The following is a 24,412-nucleotide window of genomic DNA, read 5'->3' as shown; positions in this document are numbered from 1 at the left end:
TTGATCCACACTCGTGTCACACCACCCTCTGAAAAAAGTCCTCAGATTCCCCTTAAATATTTCACCTTTCACCCTAAACCTATGACCTTTAGTCTTAGACTCACCCAACCTGAGGAGAAAAAGCCTACATGCATTCACTCTATCTATACATCCCAAGATTTCCCCTCATTCTCCTGAGCTCCAGGGAATAAAGTCCCTAAATATCCGCTCCATCTTTGTAACCCTGGTCCTCAAATTTCAGCAACATCTGTGTATATTTTCCCTGTACTCTTTCAAGCTTATTGATACCTTTCCTGTACTTGGGTGACTAGAGTTGAACACAATATTCTAAATTTGATCTAACCAATATCCTATACATTTTCAAAATGATATCCCAACCCTTGAATTCAGTGCCCCGATTTTTGAAGTCCAATGTGCCAAAAGGTCTCTTTATGACCCCATCTACATGTGATATCACTTTCAATGAATTTTGGATCTGTATTTCCAGACCCCTTTGTTCTACTACACAACCCAGTGCCCTACAATTCATTGTATAAATCTTACCCTGTTTTTTCCCCTCCCAAAATGAAACACCTCACACGTATCTTCATTAAATTCCATCTGCAAATTTTCAGTGCATTTTCCCAGCTGATCCAGATCATTTTGCAAGCTTTGATAACCTTCCTCACTGTTCACTACACACCAGTCGTGGTTTCATCCACATATTAATAGATCCAGTTTACCACATTACCACCGAAGTCATTAATATAGGTGCTATACATCAACAGACCCAGCACCAGTTCCTGTGGTACACCACTAGTCGCAGGCTTCCAATCAGAGAGACAGTCATCCGCGACCACTCTGGCTTATCCCACTAAGATGTTGAATCCAAATGCCAAGCATCTTAAACTTCTGGACCAGCCTCTCAGGTGGGGCTGTAAAGGCAAAATAATTTGCCTTTCAGATATTTCTGCCAAACTGGATGGCTTCCAATTTTCTGCTTTTTATTCTATCTGCCTCTGTCTATCCCATTCATTTACCATGCCTGTGTCTTCCTGAAGCCTCTTATATCATTTTCAATCCCACTCTGCTACTAAGGTTTGTATCAGATTGAACATCTTCCATTTGAATTCCTCACCCGGACATTGATATAGCTTGTGAACAGCTGCGGCCCCAGTCCTCGTTCCTGTAGCATCAACTAGCTAATCTCCCAATCAGAAAATGACCCTTTTAATTTTGTTCCCCTTTTCTGCCCATAACCAATCATCAAACTCCATAGGAGTTCACACCTCCATTCATGCAAAGACTAATGACCCTCTCATTACCTCTATGAATCTTAACAACCCTCACGTGATTGCTATAACTTTAAATAATTCAGAGTTTATAAACTGGAAAACTGCCCACCATCGATTAGAACTGAAGAAGTCTCTTGGATGAGTGATGAAATATCCTTAAGACAACACAGCAAATCCTGTTGCTTTGATTTACTACTGCTTGATATGTGAACCTCTGCTTTCAGTAACTGGTGTGATCCCTTTGTACAGCCATAACTTCAACCAATTATTTCCGGTAACTGTTGGTCAGTCCTGCACATCGGCTTGGGGGAATTTTAGACATTCCTCCTTACAAAACTGCTTCAGTTCTAGGATGTTGGTGGGCTTCCTTGCAGAACAGCTTGCTTCAGGTCCTTCCACAATGTTTCAATAGAATTAAGGGCAGGACTTTGGTTCAGACATTCCAAAACATGAATTTCCTTCTTTTTAAACTATTCTGTTGTTGATTTACTCTTCTGTTTCTGATCATTATCTTGTTACAGCATTCAACTTCTATTAAGCTCCAGGTGATGGACCACTACCCTGACATTCTCCTGTAAAATGCCTTGATACAATTTTGAGCCCATTGTTCCCCCAGTGAATGCAAGCTTTTCAGGCCCTGAGGCAGCAAAGCAGCGCCAAACCATGATGCTCCTTCCACCATGCTTCACAGTTGAGAGGAGGTGTTGGTGTACAGTGCCCCTTTCCTCCAAACATAGCAAAGTGCATTTCTGACAAGTTCAATTTTGGGAACATTGTCCCAGAAGTGTTTTGGAACATCCAAGGGGTCTTTTGCAAACTTAAGACATGCAGCAATGTTTTTATTTGGAGAGCAGTAGTTTCTTCTATGGTGTCCTTCCATGAACACCATTCTTGCTCAGTGTTTTTCTTCTAGTGGACACATGAACAGAGACTTTATCATGTCCTAAGGATTTCTGCAGGTCTTTTGCTGTTACCCTTGGGTTCTTTTTCACCTCCTTCAGCATTGCACGTTGTGTTCATGGTGTGATCTTCGCAGGATGCCCACTACTAGGGAGAGTAGCAACAGTACTGAGTTTCCTCCATTTGTAGTCGATTTCTCTTACAGTAGACTGATGAATACTCAGGTATTTAGAAATGCATTTGTAGTCTTTTCCAGCTTCATGCATCTCTATAATTCTTCTTCTAAGGTCCTCTGGAAGTTGTTTTGATCGAGGCATGGTGTACATAAGTAGGTTTTTCTTGAAGAGCAGACTCTGTCAGTAACTTGACTTTGTATGTATTTTTTAAAATATAGGGTAGGGTTCCTCCACAACCCACACCTCCAATCTCATCTCATTGATCAGAACACCTGACTCCAGATAGCTTTTGTAGAAGGCGTTACCCCAGAGGTTCACATACTTCTTCCAACAAATACATGCAATATTGGATCATTTTACAAGTATAATGTTTTTTGTGTTATTTATTTAACTGGGTTCTCTTTGCCTAGTTTTAGGTCCTGTGTGAAGATCTGATCACATTTTAGGTCATATTTTTGCAGAAGTAAAGTGAATTCTACAGGGAGTCACAAACTTTCTAGCACCACTGTAGTTAGCTCCAGCTCCAGTGCCATCCTCAAATTCCCTGATGGTACTTCCCTTCAACCATTTGGTTCTTGAACCAACCGACGAAACCCTAATCCTACAGTTTAGTAGCACTGTGACTACTTTGATCTCTTTGCACTAAAATAGACTTGGCTCTTTCTTCTAATTGTGTTCCTTCTTATAAAAATTGTTTAATTTATGTTTTCTTCTTCTGAATACTGCTTATATGATGCTATACGCCTGTGATGTTGCTGCAAGTTTTATGTGTGCATGCAACAATAAATGACCATCGGCTACACTAAATCATCTGTCCTAATATTTTCTCAGGCTGCTTGAATTGAAAGATGGAATTGACTTAGGGAAATGAATGCCCTCCTCTCTCAAACTAAGACTGGCATATTCAACAGTAAGTGATTGCCTAGGAATACTCCAGTAAAACCATAAGGTCATAAGATAATGGAGCAGAATCTGGCCATTTGGCCCATCGAGTCTGCTCTGCCATTTCATCATGGCTAGTCCACTTTCCCTCTCAGACCCAATCTCCTGCCTTGTCCCCATATCCTTTCATGCCCTGTCTAATCAAGAAACTATCAACCTCTGCCTTAGTTTACACAATGATCTGGCCTCCACAACTGCCTGTGGCAACAACTTTCACAGATTCACCACTTTATGGCTAATGAAATTTCTCCTCATCTCCTTTCTAAAAGGATGTCCCTCTATTCTGAGGCTGTGTTCTCTGGTCTTAGCCTCTGCCACCATATGAAACATGCTCTCCACATCCACTCTATCAAGGCCTTTCACCATACGATAGGTTTCAATGAGGTTACCCCTCATTCTTCTGAATTCTGGTAAGTAGAGGCCCAGATCCATCAAATGCTCCTCGTATGACAAGCTTTTCCTTCCTGGAATCATTAGCTGTGTGGATCTCAAGTCTAAAAATAAAACGGCATTTCTCTGCATTACCCTGTGATTACTTGATGGTTTCTGATAGCTGGACTGTAGGAGACTGACGTCAATACAAGCCGTCCTCAAAGGCAACAAATCCAAAGTGAAAGTCGCCACAGCTGTACTGAAATCACTGAACCGTTTACTTTCCTTGATAATAACGATTATGTTTCTTAATTGTAGGATAACTGTGTTAAACATGAGCTCAAGGCAAAAATAACCCAGAGTCTGGTTCCAGACTCTAATTATCAGGGAATATTGTGGCATCTGAGTGCTACATTACTCTGTATTCAAAAAGGGTTTAATTATGATTGGACAAAATTTTATTTTTTTTACTTCAGAATTATTTCTTTGCTTCACTGCTTACAAATCATCTCATATGTTTAGTTTAGTATTGAATATTAGGTACGATTATGCAGAATATTATATCCATTTTATTATAGATAGTTCTAGTACATCCTCCAGCACACAATCTTCCATAAAACAAATTTTGTATCTACCTTTACAATCTTTTAATGGCCTTAAAACAATGTTGAGGGTGATCCTAATACTATTTTGAAAAACCTCAAAATGGGAGCCTAGGACCAGAGAGCACCGAACACAAGGATGTCCCTTTAGAACAGAGATGAGGAGGACTCTCTTTAGACAGAGGGTGTCTGTGTGTAATGCCCTGGTTCATATTTTTTACTGTTATGCTGTTCTGTAATTTCATTTTGTGCTGTTCTGTACAAGCTGCTTGTTTGGGTTACTGTTGAAGATACGAGATAGGAAAATTGTGTGCCATCCAGTTAGGATGGTCGAATTAAGGGGAGGTTTCTCTGGTGAAGGACACTAAGGCTGGGCTTGGGGTTTTTGTTTGGTGGGAGATGAAGCAAGAAGACGCGAGAGAGGTCGTAGGTTTCGACCCGGAGCGGGGCCGTGATTCGACGAAGCCCGGGGTGATCGAAGGAGGATCAGCGAAGGGGAAACCGTGAGCTCCAATTTGTGCACATTAGACTGTTTCATTAAAATGGACCCTTTTCTTTTTTTGTTCTTTCTTTGCTAACCCTTTAGTCAAATTACAAATTATAAAGCTAAACCTTTCAATTGAATGCAGTGTATTGTCTGCTGTTTCGTGGCACTTATTTGCAACAGGGTAATGAATCATGCAGTATCCACACCAACAGGGGGTTTTGGGGTGGGCTCGCGCTTCAATCTCACATGTTTGGCAGGGCCGGAGATTGCCTTCCCTAGACTTACGGAACCAGAGTGTTTCCTGTGGAACTCATTGCCACAGATGGTTGTGGAGGCCAAGTCATTGGGTATATTTAAAACATAGGTTCTTGATTAGCTAGGGCATCAAAGGTTATGGGGAGAAGGCAGGAGAATGGGATTGAGAGGGATAATAAATCAGCCATGATGGAATGGCGAAGCAGACTTCATCGGTCAAATGTCCCAAAATCTGCTCCTTTGTCTTATGGTCTAAAAGGGAGCTGTTCAATTTCAAAGTTCCCAGGATAATATTGTTGGGATTTTTTTGTGTAATTTTGAGCTGTAGGAATTCAGAATACTCTTAATCTATTATCGAATAAATAAATTGTTGGGCTTTTAGCCTCACATTTGAAATCTTGGTGGAGATCTCTTAAAATAACACATGACAATATACACAAAACTCTTCTAGCTCTAGGGGAATGTTGCAATGTAATGATGCTGCAATGAATGGGGCTGTGGGGGAGGAGGAGGAGGTTGGGAATGTACTCACTGGGAGTTGGATGGATATAGGAAGTTCAATCCTTTGCACGAAGACCATACAGACGTGACCCGCTGGGAGGAAGTAGTGAGAAATGTCTTTGAAAGCTGCATTGTTCACGAGTGGAATTTGCACTCCTAGGGAAGACTGTGTCTCAATGAAATCTCTGTAGTTACTCTGCCTACCACTGCGGGATGAAGAGAAAATATGGCAGTTTTGTGACTTCCTTCATGCAGCGGTGAGGAAAATCAGTGAGGTGTGACAGAGGTCCAAAGTAGCCAGGATTGACCTTGAGTTGTGAAGTTGATTGGGGGCATCACGGTAGCAGAGTAGTTAGTGCAACACCTAACAGGGCCAGCAACCCGGGTTCAGTTCTCTCCTCGATCTGTACATTCTCCCTGTGACTGTGTGGTCTAAGTGCTCAGGTTTCCCCCTCTTTCCAAAGACGTATAGATTAGGGTTAATAAATTGTGGGCATGCTATGTTGGTGCCGGTAGAATGGCAGCAACTTGCAGGCTGCCCAGCACACTTTCAGATTGTGTTGGTCATTGATGCAAATGATGCACTTCACTGTATATTTCAATGAATATGTGACAAATAAAGCTAATCTTTAATCTTCCAACTGTGAGTGATAGTAACCTTGACTTCCAAACCAGTGCTGAACATTCTCTGTAAGTTCAACACTACATGTTGCATTCTGATATTTCTTTCTTCACTACCTCGATGTACTTGTGCCTGGGTGGCATTCAAACAAAATCCTTTCACTGCATCTTGGTAAGTGTTGTAATCGTAGGCCAATTACCAGTTCAGGCACATGCACAAGTCTATTTTTAAAGTTACAGGAGGCCAGGTCTTGAGGGAACACCTAGCTTTTCTTCAAAAACTGTCACATGATCTTTTATATCCACTTAAGAGGAAAGAGACAACCTCAACTGAATACCTCATTTGAAAGGACATGCCTCTAACAGTGCTGTGTCTCAGTACTAACATAGCAGTCATCATTTGATTCATGTCTCTGTAGTGGAGATATCAACCCACAAAAAAGTGCTACCATTGAGCTGTTGTATCATTAATATTTTTGTTGATATTTTTCAGCTTCTTCAAAGAAGCAAATATCAAAGCCTGAAATGGTCAGTACAAAATGTTAGAATCTACTTTCTGTATTGAAAAACAAAGGTTGAAATAAGATATCAGGAGGTAGTAACAAGATTTATTAATTGAAGCCGAGGATGCAAAAGGAAGCTAAAAGAGCTAAAGCTGCCTGCAGCGCAGTGACCTCACTTAGAACTTCAGTTTCTATCCTTCTCCCAAACGACTGGATGTGGCTGAATGCATAGAACTTAGAACAGCAGAGAAAAAAAAACAGGTCTTTTGGCCAATGATGTTCTGCTAAACTACTTAAGCCAAATATGCCTAATTACCCTTAATCCCTTCTGCCTGCACACGTTCAAGTTCTTCAATTCTATGCATTTCACCTGCCTGTCTAAGAGGCTCCTAAATGCCACCATTGTATCCACCTCCACTGACATTCCAGGCACTCACCATTCTGTGTAAAAAAAAACTTGCCCCACACATTTTCTTTGAACTTTACCCTTTCCCTTCACGCCTTAAATGCCTGCCCTCTAATATTGAACACTTCAACACAGGGGAAAAAGATACTGGATGTTTCCTCTATCCAAATCTCTCATAATTTTATCAACTTCTATAAAGACTCCCTTCAGTCTCTTCTATACCATGGAAGACAATACTGGTTTGTTCACTTTCTAGTTACAGCACCTGCCCACTAATCTAGACGGTATCCTGGTAAACCACTTCAAACAGAAGTTCAAAATATTCTTTAACAGCTGAGGAAAACTTTCACAACACAGGCTGGAGATTCCCCATGTACTTTGCAGCTAATACATGCATCAAGTTTAATCTGAAAGTCAAACTATTACCCTGTAAAGTTTATCCATAAACATGACTGAGCTCTTTGGAAATTTCCTTGCTGCTTTGTCGAACCACCTAATTGTTCTTGTTTTACAAATGCAGAGCATGTAGGTAGAACCATTAAACAATAGACGTGCTCATGACAATGATGAAAACCTACCAAGTTCTAAATACACAATCCAATTGTAAATATAATTGTTTTCCAAAGTTTACCAAGTACCCACTTAAGCTATCATGTGCAATCCCTTTTCCATAAAATTCCATCCCCTCATAGTTGCCACTTGAGTGCTATATTCCTCCAGAAGATTGCTTGTTGCTTCAGATTTCAACATCTGTTTCTGTCTCCAAATGCAGATTCAGGCTTGCATACAAAAGTATTTGCTGACTGATAGACATTAGCAAATCTTACGTACTCATTTCCTCAATTCATACCCAAAAGAATTACTACATGGGGGTTTATGGTGGAGTATGGGTGTCTATTGTGTTTTAACTACTGCCATTATTCCTGGATGACTGTGCCCAAGATGTTTCATAACAATGATACAAGGACCATGGAGTATATTATCTGATCACTTTTGTGTTCATTCAATGCATGAGTCAAAACAATTCTTAAGATTCAAGGTTTTCTCTAGACACTGGTGTATTTATAGTTTTCACTATGAAGATTTATTTGAAAGAAATTTCTGCATAGTAACAAACATTGGCTGCAATTGCTCTTTGGTAGCATGTATACCACACATAATTTTCCTTCAGGTACAGGAGCGAGATACACTGAGTTGAGTGGTGTCACAGCGACAACCTTGCACTAAACGCCATTAAGACCAAAGAGCTGATTTGTGGACTTCAGAAAGTGTAAGACGAAGGAACGCGAACCAATCCTCATAGAGGGATCAGAGGTGGAGAGAGTGAGCAGTTTGAAGTCCCTGGGTCTCAATGTCCCTGAGGATCTAACCTGGTCCCATCATATCGATGCAGCTATAAAGGTGGCAAACAGCAGCTATGTTTTATCAGGAGGTTGAGGAGATTTGATTTGGCACCTAAAACACTTAAAAACTTCTACAGATGTATCATGGAGTGCATTCTGACTGGCTGCATCACCATCTGGTATGGGGGGGGGTGGTTGCTACTACCCAAGATCGAAGTAAGCTACAGAGAGTTGTAAGATTAGTCAACTCCATTATGGTGCTAACCTCCATAGTATCCAAGACATCTTCAAGGAGTGGTGCTTCAAAGAAGCATTTCCATCTTCACTGAACCACACTACCCAGGACATGTCTGCTTCTCATTGTTACCATCAGGAAGGAGGTACAGAAGCTTGAAGACACACACTCAGTGATTCAGGAACAGCTTCTTTCCCTCTGCCATCTGATTTGTAAATGGACATTGAACCCATGAACACTACCTCACTGCTTTTTTAACTTTCTGTTTTTGCACATATTATCTTAATTTAACTATATGTATAAAATTACTGAAATTCAGTTTTTTCCTATATTTATTATGTATTGCATTGTACTGCTGCCACAAAGTTAACAAATTTCATGACATATGCCAGTGATAATGAACCCGATTCTGATTCCACTCTTCATCTTTCAGGTTATCCATCTATTCCTTCCTTCTTCAATTGTCTGACCAAATCATCTTTAAAATCACCTGTGCTGAGTAATACACTCATTAACCACATTTTGGGTAAGGAAGTTTCTTTCGAACTCTTTACAGTATTTATTTATAGCTTTTAATTTCGGTGTTAGCGATGAGTGGGAGCTTCTCTGCAGTTGTCTGATTGAACCCAGTTATTGTGTTTTGTGGGGCAGCAGAAAAGGGCAAATTTTCATTTGACCCTCTCTCACAAGCAGTAAGCTTGTATAACTGAGTGATCTGATGAGTACCAAGCTGGCAGTCTATTCACTAAAACTGATGTTGGCTGACTTGCCAGTGACATGCCCATAAAACACAGCAGATGACAAAAGCTAAGCTCTGACTGGCCTGAACTGACTTCAGCTTTGGGCATTTTCCTGTTCTCCCCTAATAATCAGCTAGCTTCAATTCCAATGCTTCCTCCTGGTGCCCTTACAATTCCATCTGCCTTCCTTAATCCCTCACGTTAATCACTATTTAAATACTGAGGACAGAATTTTAAGGCAATTGGCAAAAGAAATTGAGATAGTGAAGGGATGCTAGAGGGGGTGGGATTGAGGTGGAATGAAGATTCCTTATTTATAATGTGTTGTTATGCTCTAGGAAGCATGATTTGAAAGGACCATGTAAGCAGAAGCAATAATGGCTTTGAAAAGAGATAAATATTTGAAGCGGAAATGCTGTGGAAGGCCACAAGGAAAGGATGAGGGGGATGCTGAGCTTAATGTTATATTTATTTTTAAGAAGCTGGAAAATAAGGATTTAAGAAATAGAAGCAGGGCCATTAGCCCTCTCACACCTATTCTGTCAATCAATGAGATCACAACTGATTTTTTACTTCAGTGTCATCAGCTTGCTAGTATGGGCATGAAGGATGAATAGCTTTCAGTGCTGTATCATTCTGCAAATCGATGAATCTTACTCGCTGTTTAACAACAAATTCCCCAAACTGAATGTTCTCATTTCCATTGCTGTGTTTTCTGTTTGTTTCTGCACGACTGTTACCATAAAAGGCCAAATGTTAGCTTTTCAAGGCCAGGCTGTATTCTCATCCTGCCTGCCAGAGTCTACTGATTTGAGATTGTTCCAATTCATTGGCTGCCATCCACAACTGTTACAAGTCAACACACAGAGATTCGGGAAAAGATAAAAATATCTCTTTCCAATTCTGGACATGTTTTACAGAGCCTCTTTGAAGATCTCATTAACCTGGAAATTAACTGTTGAAATCCAATCAGGTATTTATGTATACAACAGGAATTCTGCAGATGCTGGAAATTCAAGCAACAAACACAAAAGTTGCTGGTGAACGCAGCAGGCCAGGCAGCATCTCTAGGAAGAGGTGCAGTCGCCGTTTCAGGCCGAGTCACTCTTCCTTCAGTTAGTCCTGACGAGGGGTCTCGGTCTGAAGCGTCGACTGCACCTCTTCCTAGAGATGCTGCCTGGCCTGCTGCGTTCACCAGCAACTTTTGTGTGTGTTGCAGATATTTATGTATGTTATTTTTTATACAAATTGACAACCTGGAGAAATTCATGTCTTTACACAGAAGTTTTGTTCACGCTCAAGAACTAAACACCGCGTCTATATAATGCTTTAAGTTGCCAAATGGGGTATGATGCAGGATATTCTAGCGATCACATGATTCATGTTACCTGCATACTGATAGATCATTGCCTGCGTCATACTTGTAGAAGTTGCTGTATTAAGGTACTTTTGATGTAGATTTGCTAGTTACAGAATTCATAGTGTGATACATCACAAAAAGAAGGCTGTGTGGTTCACTTTCCTTCTCCCAATCCATCCAAATGGCCCAGCTTCCCTTGCCCTCTCTCTATATAGCCCTGAAGATTTCTCTCCAAGTATTTAATAATTGATACTTAATGGCAAAACCCTATAAAATAAATTCCTTCATATCCAGCACTAATCTCTGCAATTTGTCAAATGATTAGTTGGATAGCTCTCTCAAGAGTTTGCACATGCACAATGGACTACAAGATCTCCTCCTGTGGTTTGATGGGTTAATGACCAGGTAGCCACAGACTGTTAGAAAAATATTCCCTGAAGTCCTTTCCTCACTGCTCTAGTTCAACTTCAGCAATTTTTAGGACTTTAAGCTTACCATTTTGCCAAACGTTGGTAATTTTAACTTTAATTTAACATTGGCAATTGGTATGTTCACATGGCATGGTAGCATAGTGCTATCTTGGCATCAGTGATTGTAAGATTGGGGTTCAATTCTCACCACTTTCTGTATGGAGTTTGTACTGATTGGTGCTGACGATGTGGGCTGAAGTCAGCACCAGTCACCTGTGCTGTATCTCTCTATCACTCTGACTCTTGCTGGGTCAAAACAGATGGCAGTTAAGATATTGTCTGAACTCAAGAGATGTAGCCAGGATTCGAGGGACTGAATTATAGGGAGACGTTGGGCCTGCTAGGACTTTATTCCTTGGAGCATAGGAGACTGAGGGGTGACCTCACAGAGTTGTGTCACAATCATGAGGGGCAGAGATAAGATGAATGCACACAGTCATTTCCCTTGGGTGAGAGAACCAAGTACGAGAGTGTGTAGGTTTAACAGGGGAAATTGAGGTACAACTTTACCGAATTAATTAATCTAATTATTTATCTTTTTTACACACAGAATGTGGTGTCTATATGGAACAAGATTCCAGAGGAAATTATTGGAGCAGGTACAATAGCAACACACAAAGAAAACATTTGTTTAAGAAAATGGATAGGAAAGGTTTAGAACAGGGGTTCCCAGCCTGGGGTCCACGGACCTCTTGCTTAACGGTATTGGTCCAAAGCAGAAAAAACGGTTGGGAACCTCTGGTTTAGAGGGATATTGGTCAAAAAGAGCATGGATGATTAACAAAGACTGGCTGGGCCAAAGGTCTGTTTCCATGGTTTATGAATCTAAAACTCTCTGATTCTCCCACTTTTCTGAGTTTGAGTGGTGAGATACAATGCAAGATAACTACTTTTTAGCGAGAAGGTGGTGAATTTGTGGAATTTAATGCCACAGACAGCTGTGGAGGCCAAGTCATTGGATATATTTGAAGCAGAGGATAGCTTCTTGATTAGTAAGGGCACTAAAGGTTACAGGGAGAAGGCCAGAGAGTGGGTTGAAAGGGATAATAAATCAACCATGATGGAACGGTGGAGCAGACTCAACAAGCCAAATGTCCTAATTCTGCTCCTTTGTCTTATGGTGTCATACAGGTCACATAATGTAATGCACGTTACTGAGCCAGGTGGGTTTTTAGAACAATCAACAGAATGGCTTAATTCCAGATTTTATTTGATTAATTGAATTTAAATTCCCGAGCTGCCACGATATGACTTAAATTCATCTATTTGGATTATAGTTCAGCTCCCCAGATTGCCTGACCTACTGCTATTGTGCAATGTGCAGACACATTTTCTTTGATGGTGGAAGTCATTGTGAGTTTTTGTCTGGCTGCATTGTTTACATAGATACAGGATGCTGACCTTTGCTCCCACACTGAACAGTCCCGGTTGCTAGGAGACTTGTAAAAGATTTAAAAAGAGAATCTAGACTTCGCTCTACGCGGTGTTGACAGCAGTGATTACATTACTACATATTGACACTTAACTCCATCAAAATGAGCTGTGTTAACATCAGGTTAGACCTGATTATTTGGAGCTTGTGTTGTATAAACAGCACTGAAGCTAGGTTTCGGTGAGGGATAATGAAAGGGGAAAGGTATGGCGATGAATACACTCATGGTTTATTGGCTTGATGGGGGGGCGGGGTGGAATGAATTGCATTTATGTTGTGTCTCTAATGTACTAAAATACTTCAAGTGTATCCTCAGAAAATCAGATAATGAGGACACTTACAGAGCTAATCAATTAATGACCAAAAACAGGTTACAGAGACACATTTTAAGTGAATTTTAGAGGAAAGACAGGCAGGGAGGCAGAGAGATTTAATGAACAGTTTTGTTTATTATATTGTTTTGTTTAGATGTTTATTTCAAATAATATATTTTGAAATTCGGAAGACTTTTGCTGAATTATCAATTTCTGCAAGAAGGAAGGGGCATTTTGAGCCAGTTTCGAAGTTTGATATGGAAGACAGTAGGAACTTTGATATCAATTTAGAAGAGCGACATAATCCAGGATCTGTACTAGGCCCAGCACACAAGTGCCATCATTAAGAAAGCGTGGAGGCCTCTACTTCCTTAGAAGTTTGCGAAGATTTGGCATGACATCTAAAACCTTGACAAACTTTTACGGAGGTGTGGTGGAGAGTATATTGACTGGTTGCATCACGGCCTGGTATGGAAACACCAATGCCCTTGAATGGAAACCCCCACAAAAAGCAGTGGGTGCAGCCCAGTCCATCATGGGTAAAGTCCTCCCCTTCAGTGAGTGGAACACTGTCACAGGAAAGCAGCATTCATCATTAAGGACACTGACCGCCCCGGCCATGCTCTGTTCTCACAGCTGCCATCAGGAGCCTCGGGACCCACACCACCAGGTTTAGGAACAGTTATTACCCCTCAACCATCAGGCACTTGAACCAGAGGGGATAACTTCACTCGCCTCATCACTGAACTGTTTCCTCATCCTATGGACTCACTTTCAAGGATTTTTCATCTTATGTTCTCAATATTTATTGCTTATTTAATTATTGTTGTTTTGATTTTTACGTATTTGCAAAGTTTCTGTCAGGTGCAATCTTTCATGGATTAAGACCATAAGACATAAGAGCAGAATTAGGCCATCTGGCCCATCGAGTCTGCTTCACCATTCAATCATGGCTGATCCTTTTTTTCAGCTCCTCAACCACAGTTTACTGCCTTCTCCCCGTAACCTTTAATGCCATGTCCAATAAAGAACCTATCCATCTCTAACTTAAGTACACCCAACAACCTGGCCTCCTCAGCTGAATGTGGCAACAAATTCACCACCCTCTGGCTAAAGAAATTTCTCCACATTTCTGTTTTGAAAGGGCGCCCCTCTATCCTGAGGCTGTGCCCTCTTGTTCTAGACTCTCCCTCCATGAGGAACAGCCTTTCCACATCTACTCTTTCTTGGCCTTTCAATATTCAAAAGGTTTCAATGAGATCTCCCCAGTAAGTATGGTTCAATGATTATCTGTGACAGTTGCAAAGCTCTTTTGCCAAGTTAAACGGGAGAGTGTCATTGTAGTTACCCCTTCTTGGTCACTATTGTGTTTTTTGGATTCACTGTGAATGCCACAAGAAAATGAATCTCAGGGTTGTATATGGTGACATAAATGTACTTTGATAATAAATTTACTTTGAAATTTGATTATACACTACTTCTTTTGTGAAAACCACATTAATATTGTTAAAAATCACTGATATGGCAATGGTTAATGTGCAAAACAGCTTAATTAAAGCTGGCTTGCAATGTAAATTTGTCATGTGACAGGAAGGACTTGTCAAGTGACTGGAATTGGTCTGATTATGTGTACTGGATAAATGAAGGAAAGTATGCAAGATTGGTGCAAGTGAAAGATTACAAAATCAGAAGGAAATATTGAATCACTGTACAGTTTGAGGTTTTTTTTTTGCACAGGGTAAGAAGAAAAAGCTTTGAAGGGGCCTAATTAAGGTTTTTCAAATGCTGGAGTGGTTTGATAAAATAGTTCCAGAGAAAATGTACCAAGTCAATGGGAATTCAGAAATTGATGTTGTAAATGTCACAAATAAATTCAGAACAAGTTACTTGACCAAAGAATGTTTAGAATTTGTAATCTACTGCTTCCATAGGGTGACATATAGCACAAAGATATCCAAAGGAAAATGACATTTTAGAGAACTGATGATGAATAGAGTTGAAAAGACTTAGGAGAAGGCATTTGCACATCCTAAATGCCAATAGTGAATCATTGGGTCAAGCAGCCCTTTTCCGTGCTGGAGCCACAAATGATGTTCAATTGTACTTTGTGCATTTTTGGTGTACTAAATGGGTGCCACTAATCACCTACCTCATTGCCAAATAAAAATAAACATAAATATTGTATGTCAAACAAAAATATCATAGAAGTGGGGTGGTCTTCTTCTAAGAAATTGTTATAGTCGTTCTCTCTCCTTAAGTGTTATTCCCCAACCTACTTAAGTAAGAAGCAATTGTCATTACTCATGTGTTGGTGACATTGAAAGTAAGTCAGAGCCATTGAAGAGCCTCACACTATGTCATCTAAAACTGAAAATAATGGGAGAAAAAGCAGAGAAGTGGAGTGCGGTGATGGAGTGGAGAGAGGAAGGATAGCAACAGGGCATCTGGGTCTCCAGATAATAATAACCTTGATATACGTACTGAGTGGGCTATCTACACCATGTGTTCCTATGGGCAGTGGCAACTTTTAAACCACAGATCGAAGGCATCAGCAACTTAAAGGAATCAATGTACTGATGCTTCAGTCTGTGCTCAGTGCTGCCAGCAATAAGATTTTTCTTACATATTAGTGTGACTGTGAGAGGAATTGTTTTTTTCATTATTATATTGCATTGTCCCAGCAAAGGTAATTCAAGTCAAATAGAATTCTCCAATTTTAGTGCAATATGTTTTAAGAAGGTAAAGACCTCAATAAGTATGAATAGTTCTGTGCTTTGTGGCTGCTCCACCTCTCTATAGGATCATGGCAGACTGGGGAACTTGCTAGTTGCATTAAAGTGAATGGTGATGCGAGCGCCCAATCCAATGTTTTGATGGTGCAACTTCACGAGGATGCAGGGACAAACATTTTAAAACATAGGCATAACACCTTTGTGTGATTAATGCATTAAAAATAAATAATTTTAACCTAATCTAAATATGATATAAGTGATGCAGCTGCCTGAATAATCTGCTTTTTGCCCCCATGTTAAAATTTCCATGTACAGTATACTGTTGGTTAAATCTAATACCAGAACTTTGTCTCTAGTTTTGTGACGATATTGGGTTTACTGACCATGACGTTCTAAACTCAGAGATCTTAAGCTCTATTTGATATAGATAGCTACAGGTTCAATCACTAAAGGGAGACCATACTGTAACCACTGACAGATCTTGGTGATTTTCTGATCCTCAGGCTCTTTTAGGAGTCCAAGAATGAGTGAAAACTTGTTTTTTCAATGATCCTTTATTTTAAAAGATTAAACAAAGGAACGATGCAAACCAGATGAAATTTGCAAAAGAAAAATATGGTACCTTTGAGAAATTTATCATCTTTATCATTCGGTTAAGACAAATTCCTTAGATAAGAAATGACGATCAAGGTTCACACAATTCACAATTTAGTATGCTAACGCTTAGCTAATTAAAAACTAGTGGTTAGCACAACTCTTTCCAGTACAAGTAACCTGGGTTCAATTTCTGACGCTGCCTGAAAGGTATCTGTACATTCTCTACATGACCACATGGGTTTCCTCCGGGTGCTCCGCATCCCTCCCATGTTGGTCATTGTAAATTGTCCCATGAGTAGGCTAGGATTAAATTGGGGAAACTGCTGAGCAATATGGATTGAAGAGCTGGAAGGGCCTGTCAAGTAAACAAAAATGAAAAGCTGGCAAACCGTTACGTAATTACCATACCATGTTTCTGCCAGTGAGTGGCAAGAAAACACATATATTGTAAAAAATATGAGTTTGTTTAAAAATACACATTTTGTCAGTAAAAACAGAAACTTTGATTTTAGTTTTATATTAATTCAACTAATACGTTTTTATAAGTATGTAAAAAAAAACAACCAATTCCAACACCACCTACTCTTCAAAGACTAGTTCACTTCCCTGTTTATCCTCCATGAGTTACATAGAACATAGAATATAGAAATCTACAGCACATTACAGGCCCTTCGGCCCACAATGTTGTGCTAACCATGTAACCTATGCTCCAACCCCTGCCCTCCATGCGTCTTCATTGAGCTTAGTTGCCAATGTCCACTATTTGAGCAATGGGTCCTCCCCTCCCTACCAAGGAAGAGTTGCTTCAGCTGACAAAGTAGTTTTAAACATAGTTCATTTATTTTTAGTGATACAAGTTTAAATCCAGGAAAATACTTAAAACACAGAGACTCAGAGATTTTCTATCTCATCAGATTTCTAAATTACAAATAATTTAAAACAAGGGGTTTCCAAAACACGGGTGAAATTCTTATTCGCTAAAAAGACATGCCAGTGAGTTGCAGACAAATAAATCATCTGTCACAGAAATCAAAGGCAGAGGAATGGATTCTACTCACCCCATTTTTTCTGTCATTCTTCTTGCTGTTTTTGACCATTCCTAACTTCTCTCTTATATTTATATTGTTTTCTTGCCACTTGGGTGATATCACATGCATGTGATTTTTTTTCAGATCCCCTTTTACACAAACAGTCTAAAAACTCCTGGAGACAGAGTTCCTAGATACCCACAATTGATGCTGTGAAGTTGACTCTCTGAGCACACAAATCTTCCAATGATTAATCGATTAGCTATTTGATGTGCTAAGTGATAGTTTCAATCTGGTCAATAGGCTTCTGTGATCTAAGTAACTTAGCTAGTTTTATCTGGTTTGATTCAAGCCCAATTAACAGATCCCATTGTCTTACATTGCAAACAGCTCTATCTCTGTGTTCTGTAGACAGTGCTGTTTACAAAGCTGTCCTTTAACTTCAGTCTTCAGAATTGAAGACTGGCACCTGTTTATAACAAGAAGCTGAATAAAGAATTTTGGTTGGAAGTTTAACTTACTCAAAATCAACTCTTTGATCTCTGCAAGTGTCTGCTGCTATGTTAAAAAGTTAAGCTTGGCAAAAAAAAGTCCCTGTGGCCCTGGACAGTGAATATCCATCACAGTTTTAGTTTTCTCCTTTGAAGTTAAAGTTAAATTTATTGTCATATGCACAGGAGCAATGAAAACCTTACTTACAGCAGCATCCTATGAACAACCTTCACGAGAAAAAACATAAGTTAAACATAAATTGCACAGCACTTTTACACATACCAACACAATTAGAACAAACAAAATCATTGTCCATTTTAGTACAAAGTCAAATTAAGGAGAAATTATCAATTTTCCCATAAATGTTATGCAGTACTTTCTTATTTCCTGTCCCGTCCCTCATCCATCTACCATCTACCATGGTAATTGATGTCTTCTTCTATCACAATTTTCACTGCAATGGTTATCTTCATTATCCGTTTACATAACCAGAGATCTACGTAGTCTCTTGGCATCTATCAGAAGTACTGTAAATCTTGGAATGCTAACAGCAGTAAAAACAGGAACTAGAGTTTGTTGTATTGCTGTACTCCAATCTGCAATTCAAATTTTCTTCTGAGAGAGGTGGCTCACCTCCATCGATTTGACCATTTCTATCTCCACAGAGGCTGAATGACCTAGTGAGGATTTTCTGTATTTTCTGTTCTTGTTATGGTCTCATGAGACTAACAAGAACAGAAAAATCTACCTTAGATTTTTTTTTATTGTTGGTTACAGCGTGCTTTGGATTTTTAGCTAAGGAAAGTAGATAAATATCTGAAATGCTTCCTGAACATTAGACAGAAGAAGCAACGTAAGTCTTTTAAAGTGTTTACAGAGAAATGATTTTAAATTGTTCCAGAGTGCCTTTCCAATGTGTAGCATGCCGTAATCTATTTTTGGACAGAAGGCTTCAAAGGGATGTGAAGACAACAGGTAATATGAGAGAGAGGATGATTGTGGACAGTTGCTTTTATGATTGAAAACACATGACCAGTAATGACAGCAATTGATTCTGGGAGCCTTACTGATCATTAATACATGTAAGTAATTTGGATATGAATGTAGAGGGTATGATTATTAAATTTGAAGCTGACATTAAAATTGCCTCATTTCCTGCTTTACCTCCATACCCCTTGATAAGCTTTTCAAACAAAAATGTATTGATCATATTCCTTACAAACCCAATCAACTTCCAAGATCCTCAGCTTTTTTGATCTCACTCCTAGTTAGCCTGACATTAATTGTAAAATGTTCACTCCTGTTGATTAACAGTTGAAACAGACTTCTAGTCAAACACATCAATTTTATATAGTGGGAGTGCTGCAGGATTGGTAAAATGGTGTTTCACTGAGGCTGGGTCTGAGCTCTGAAATTGCATGCCAATCTATAGAAAGAAGGGGTGATCTTGCTACTGTTTCAAGGACAATTATCCCAATAACCATTGTCATTAAAGAAGAGAATCTGATGTTTTTTTTTGGTATTTCTGGGAACTCGCTGAGTATAGTTGTGTAATCACTCGAGTTGAGTATGATATTTTCCCAGGGGGTTGTTCCCTTAATGGAGAATGCCTATGCGTGACTTTGTTTAAATTGGGTGGGAGGTTGATTCACGGGCAGCCGCCACATGATCCTTGACAGACTGGCATCAGGGTCCAGTGGCACGGAATGCAAGAGGACTGGGGACCCTTCACTGCCATTGTGATGTGTCAACATCTTCCGCTAGCTCCACCACTGAGGTTTTGGTTGGACTGCTCGTTATCTGGAAGCTTCCCTTTGATCTTACTGCCGTGGGTGACTCTACCAGGAGCTAAGCTCCAGGCGGCATCACTTTCGGGATCTCAGAAACACACAAGCCTTGCCACCATGACAAGGTGATGATCCTTGGAGAAGACTCAGTACATGTTCATAGAGAGAAAGAATATGGAAACAGGTCCTTTAGTCCACTGATTCGTCACCAACCATCGAGGACCTATTTTTACACTATTCTCACTCTAACCCATTTAATTTTCCTTGTGTTTCCATCAATTCCTCCTCAGATTACACCACTCTGAAAGACACTGATTCTGATTCTGAACACCTTGGGGTATTCTAAGGGTTCAAAAGCTGCTCGCTGTTGTTTAGGAGGTACCTTGTGCAGGTGAGACAACAAAGTGAACTCTGCAACTCATCCACAAAATAATCCCATGGAATAGTCTAAATCTGTATGATAACAGACAGGGCTTAGTGCTTCACGTATAAGATCTCTAACAGTGCAATACTCCTTCACTGTCGAACCAGGTCGGATAGCTTACATTAATGGATGGGATTTAGACTGTTGACCTGCTAATATTAACAGGTCAACAGTTATCAAAAATGTTCATCTCTCAATCAGATGCTTTAATTTCAGAGTCACGGCAGCTACCTCTTACTTTCAGCTTCAATGGTTGTGCCCCAGGCTTCTGCAGAGACTGAGAAAAATCAAACTTGATTTAGCATATCTGACCTAGATTATTTGGAGTGAAAGACCCTGTGCAACCTTCTGTATCCTCAGGGCATTGAAATCAACCATCAAATGTCATTAAAATTTATCCGTTACACTTGGGGAGAAATTTTCTTTCACCAAAACAAATTATCAAGTCCTGATGACCTTGTGTAAGTTACGATGCCATCCTCAACTGAGAATGAGTTTGAGCAGATTAAAAAAAGCTTTGTAATTACGCTTGTGAATTTTAATTATTATGTTGGGTCTCTGCATTAGATTTCTGTATCTGATTAGATTTTCATTCCTTTTGAGGGGTCACATTAAGCCTGGCGATTGTTCTACTACAGAAGGGGATTTGCAAGGCTGGATTAACTGACTGGAGTATGCCTTATGATTGGAAAATGTATTACAGAACAGTAATTTTCTCCCAATAAAGCCAAATGTATGTCACCATCATTGTGGTTTCTAATGAATCAAAGATTAAGCTCTGAATGGTGAGATTTGATACAATGTAATATGTTGCTAAAAACACAACTTAACATTTACTTGGACAGCAATGGGATACTTCTTATTGACTGGAACAATTGGAAGAAATCCCTGTCATATTAGTTGATTGGTGACAAGTTAAAAAAAAGACAGGATTTAACATTGTTCAACTTTATAGTGCATTATATAATCCTGATAAAAGAAATTTTACTTTTTCAGAAGACATCAGATTAATCTGTAGGCATCGTACCCTGACTCTGGCCTTTCCAAATACAGTTGAACAAAGCACGAGTATTAGAACAAGGGAGGATGAACTAAATGGCCTGATTCTGCTCCTTGATCTTATGGTCGTATATTCTTAATTGGTCAGTACAAGAAGGGATTGGGGGGAGGGAAGCAGGAGATTGGGTCTGAGAGGAAAATTGGATCAACCATGATGAAATGGTGGAGCAGACTCAATGGGCCAGATGGCCTAATTCTGTTCCTATATCTTATGGTCTTATCTCACTGCTCTTTATGTAAAACCCTCTGAGGACAGAATGATTGCAATCTATGTAGGGTCTCAGCCTGAAGCATTGACTGTTTATTCCTATGCATAGATACTGACTGAATGCTCAGACTCCTAATCCTCTCTCAATGCATAGAAGCATGGCTTACCGACAAGGTCAAGACGTTCAGTTGTTGTTCAGACCAAACATCTGAATGGGGAAAAAACATGATCAAAGAGACTTTGACCATGCAATGATTCTTGGTGCCAGATGAGATGGTTCAAAGGTTCAACTTAATGTCAGAGAAATGTATACAATATACATCCTGAAATGCTTTTTCTTCGCAAACATCCACAAAAACAGAGAAGTGCCCCAAAGAATGAATGGCAGTTAAACATGAGAACCCCAAGGTCCCCCTCAGCTCCCCCCTCCCTGCATAAGCGGCAGTGAGCAACAATCTCCCCTTCCCCAACCAGCAAAATAAAAAGCGCACTCACTACCGCACACAAGCGTGAGCTAAGCGATAGCAAAGACACAGACCTTGCAGTTACCCCAAAGACTATCGCAATTCATCTGGCATTCAGCACCCCACAGGTTCTCTCTCTCCCTGATAAGGGAGAGGGAGGTATCCCCAATTTCACAGCGAGCAGGAGACTTAACAAAAACCCGTTGGTTTACGATGTTAAAAAGTCCGTTTCGTCGCTTTTTACAAGCTCTGTACCCGAAGATCACAAAGATCTTGGGTCTTCGGGCCCACAGTGAAAGATTTTCTGGCCTCCCCGACGACACATGAGTCTCCTGACGTTGCTTAGAACATGGAGATTATGATACAACTACTGTATACCAACATATAGTTGGTATAGGTTTGGGTAGCTCAGAAACTCCTGATCCCCTGGGATTTTCAAGCACACCAGTCTCTAAGGTTTACAGAGAATGGCGTGAAAAACTAAAAAAAAGTACTCTGTGAATGGCAGTTCTGTGGGCGAAAATGCCTTGTTAATGAGGGAGGTCAGGGGAGAATGGCCAGACCGGTTCAAGCTGACAGGAAAGGTGACAGTAACTCAAATAACCACATGTTATAACAGTGGTGCGCTGAAGAGCATTTCTGAACAGAAAACACGTTGAACCTTGAAGTGGATTGGCTACAGCAGCTGAAGATCATGAAACTACAGAAATACATTGAGTAGCAACTTTATTAGGTAACTCCTGTACATAACAGAGTGGCCCCTGAGCTTACCTTGTGAAATTCGTTGTTTTGTGGCAGTGGTACAGTGTATGCATAAAAAATTACCATAGGTTACTATGGCAAATCTAATAAATATATAGTGCAAAAAGAGAGCTAAATAGTGTGGTAGTGTTCATGATTTCATGCACCATTCTGAAATCTGTTAGCAAAGGGGAAGAAACTGTTCATAAAATGTTGAGTGTGGATGATAGTAACGAGAAGAGGGCACCTTGGATGTTGAGGGTCCTTTTTGATGGATGTCGATTTCTTTAGGCACCAACTTTTGAAAATGTCCTTGATGGTGGGGAGACTAGTACCCATGTTGGATCGCGCTGAGTCTACAGTTCTCTGCATCTTTTGTTTTTCAGTCCTGTGATAGGGAGCCTCCGTAACAGGCAGCAATGCAACCAGTCGGAATGCTCTCCACAGTGCATCTGGAGTCTTTGATGGTGGACCAAATATGACCATCTTTTTTTTCTTCAGAAGCAGATAGTGGAGCCACTGTCTCATAATGCCAGAGGCACAGGTTCACTCCCGATGTTAGATCCGTCATGCTGGAGTTAGGTGTGTGGAGTTTCTACGTTCTCCCTGTGTGTCCTCTGGGTGCCCCAGTTCCCTCCCACGTTATTGCGATGTGCCGGTTGGTAGATTAGTTGGCCACTGTAAATTGCCCCGAGAGTATAGATGGGTGGTAGCATCTGTTCAAGGTCCGAAGTAAGTATTATTGTCAAAGTGCATGCTGTCTATGTCACCATATCCAACCCTGAGATTCATTTCCCTGCAGGCATACTCAGCAAATCTATCGAATAGTAACTATAACGGGATCAATGAAAGATCAACCAGAGTGCAGAAGACAAAAAACTGTGCAGATGCAAATATAAATAAATAGCAAAAAATAAGAAGGACATGAGATAACAAGATAAAGAATCCTTCAAGTGGAATAAATAATTGGTTGTGGGAACATCTGAATGGATGAGCAAGTGAGTGTAGCTATCCCCTTTTGCTCAAGAGGCTGATGGTTGTTGGGTAGTAACTGTTCCTGAACCTGGTGGTGTGAGTCCTCAGGGTCTTGGACCTTCTCCATGATTGCAGCAGCAAAAAAAGAGCACGGTCTGGGCAGTGAGGATCTCTGATGGTGGATGCCGCTTTCCTATGGGTAGAGATGATGAGAATGTAGGGAGAAATTTTAAAAAACACAGGATTAATGTTTAAGATGAGTAGATCGTGGTCAGTGTGGACTTGGTGGGCTGAAAGGCATATTTCTGTACTGAATCCATCTATGACTAATATCCAAGCACAGAATTCAAGAACATAGAGATTATGATACCACTACAGTATACTATTATATTTTAGACTACAGCTGTCCTGACGAAGGGTCCCGGCCCGAAACATCGACTGTACCTCCCTATAGATGCTGCCTGGCCTGCTGCATTCACCAGCATCTTTTGTGTGTGTTGCTTGAATTTTCAGCATCTTCAGATTTCCTCGTGCTGGAGTACTGTGTGCAGTTTTGGTTGCTACATGATGAGGAAGATGTGATTGCACTGGAGCAGATGTAGAAGACATTGACTGGTATATTACCTCGGACTGAACATTGCAATGAGCGTAGTCTGGACAGGCTGGGCTTGTTTCCTTTGTTTTTCTCGAAGTGTAGAAGGCTGAGGGTGATCTGATTGGGACTGGGCAGTATTGTAAGAGTAACGATAATTTTAACACTGTTGCAGTAAGATCAGGGTTCCTGCTGCTGACTGTAAGGAGTCTGTATATTCTCCCTGTGACTGTTTGGGCTTTCTCTGGACATTCTCGTTTCCTCCCATATTCCAAAGATGTATGAGCTAGGTTAATAAGTTGTGGCCATGATCAGAAGTGTGTCAACACTTGCAGCACACCCAACAAATTTTCTTTTTTTAATGTGTGTTCATTTCACTT

General features: G+C 40.3%; 1 protein-coding gene across 1 annotated transcript in view; it reads left to right on the top strand.

The window, feature by feature from the left end:
• LOC134355487 (probable transmembrane reductase CYB561D1) overlaps positions 1 to 17,647 on the top strand; it is a 131,365-nt gene extending 113,718 nt beyond the window's left edge. Inside the window, exons 4-6 of the mRNA XM_063065443.1 lie at positions 9,051 to 9,143; positions 11,738 to 11,786; positions 13,088 to 17,647. Of these exons, the coding sequence (XP_062921513.1) occupies positions 9,051 to 9,143; positions 11,738 to 11,786; positions 13,088 to 13,280 (335 nt within the window). The 3' untranslated portion in view covers positions 13,281 to 17,647. The remainder of the gene's footprint in view (positions 1 to 9,050; positions 9,144 to 11,737; positions 11,787 to 13,087) is intronic.
• Positions 17,648 to 24,412: the final 6,765 nt, after the last annotated feature.

Source organism: Mobula hypostoma, chromosome 13 (assembly GCF_963921235.1).
Source record: "Mobula hypostoma chromosome 13, sMobHyp1.1, whole genome shotgun sequence".
In the NCBI taxonomy this organism is placed as follows: domain Eukaryota; kingdom Metazoa; phylum Chordata; class Chondrichthyes; order Myliobatiformes; family Myliobatidae; genus Mobula; species Mobula hypostoma.
The sequence above is the reverse complement of the archived record's forward strand: the minus strand, read 5'-3'. Positions and strand labels throughout refer to the sequence as shown.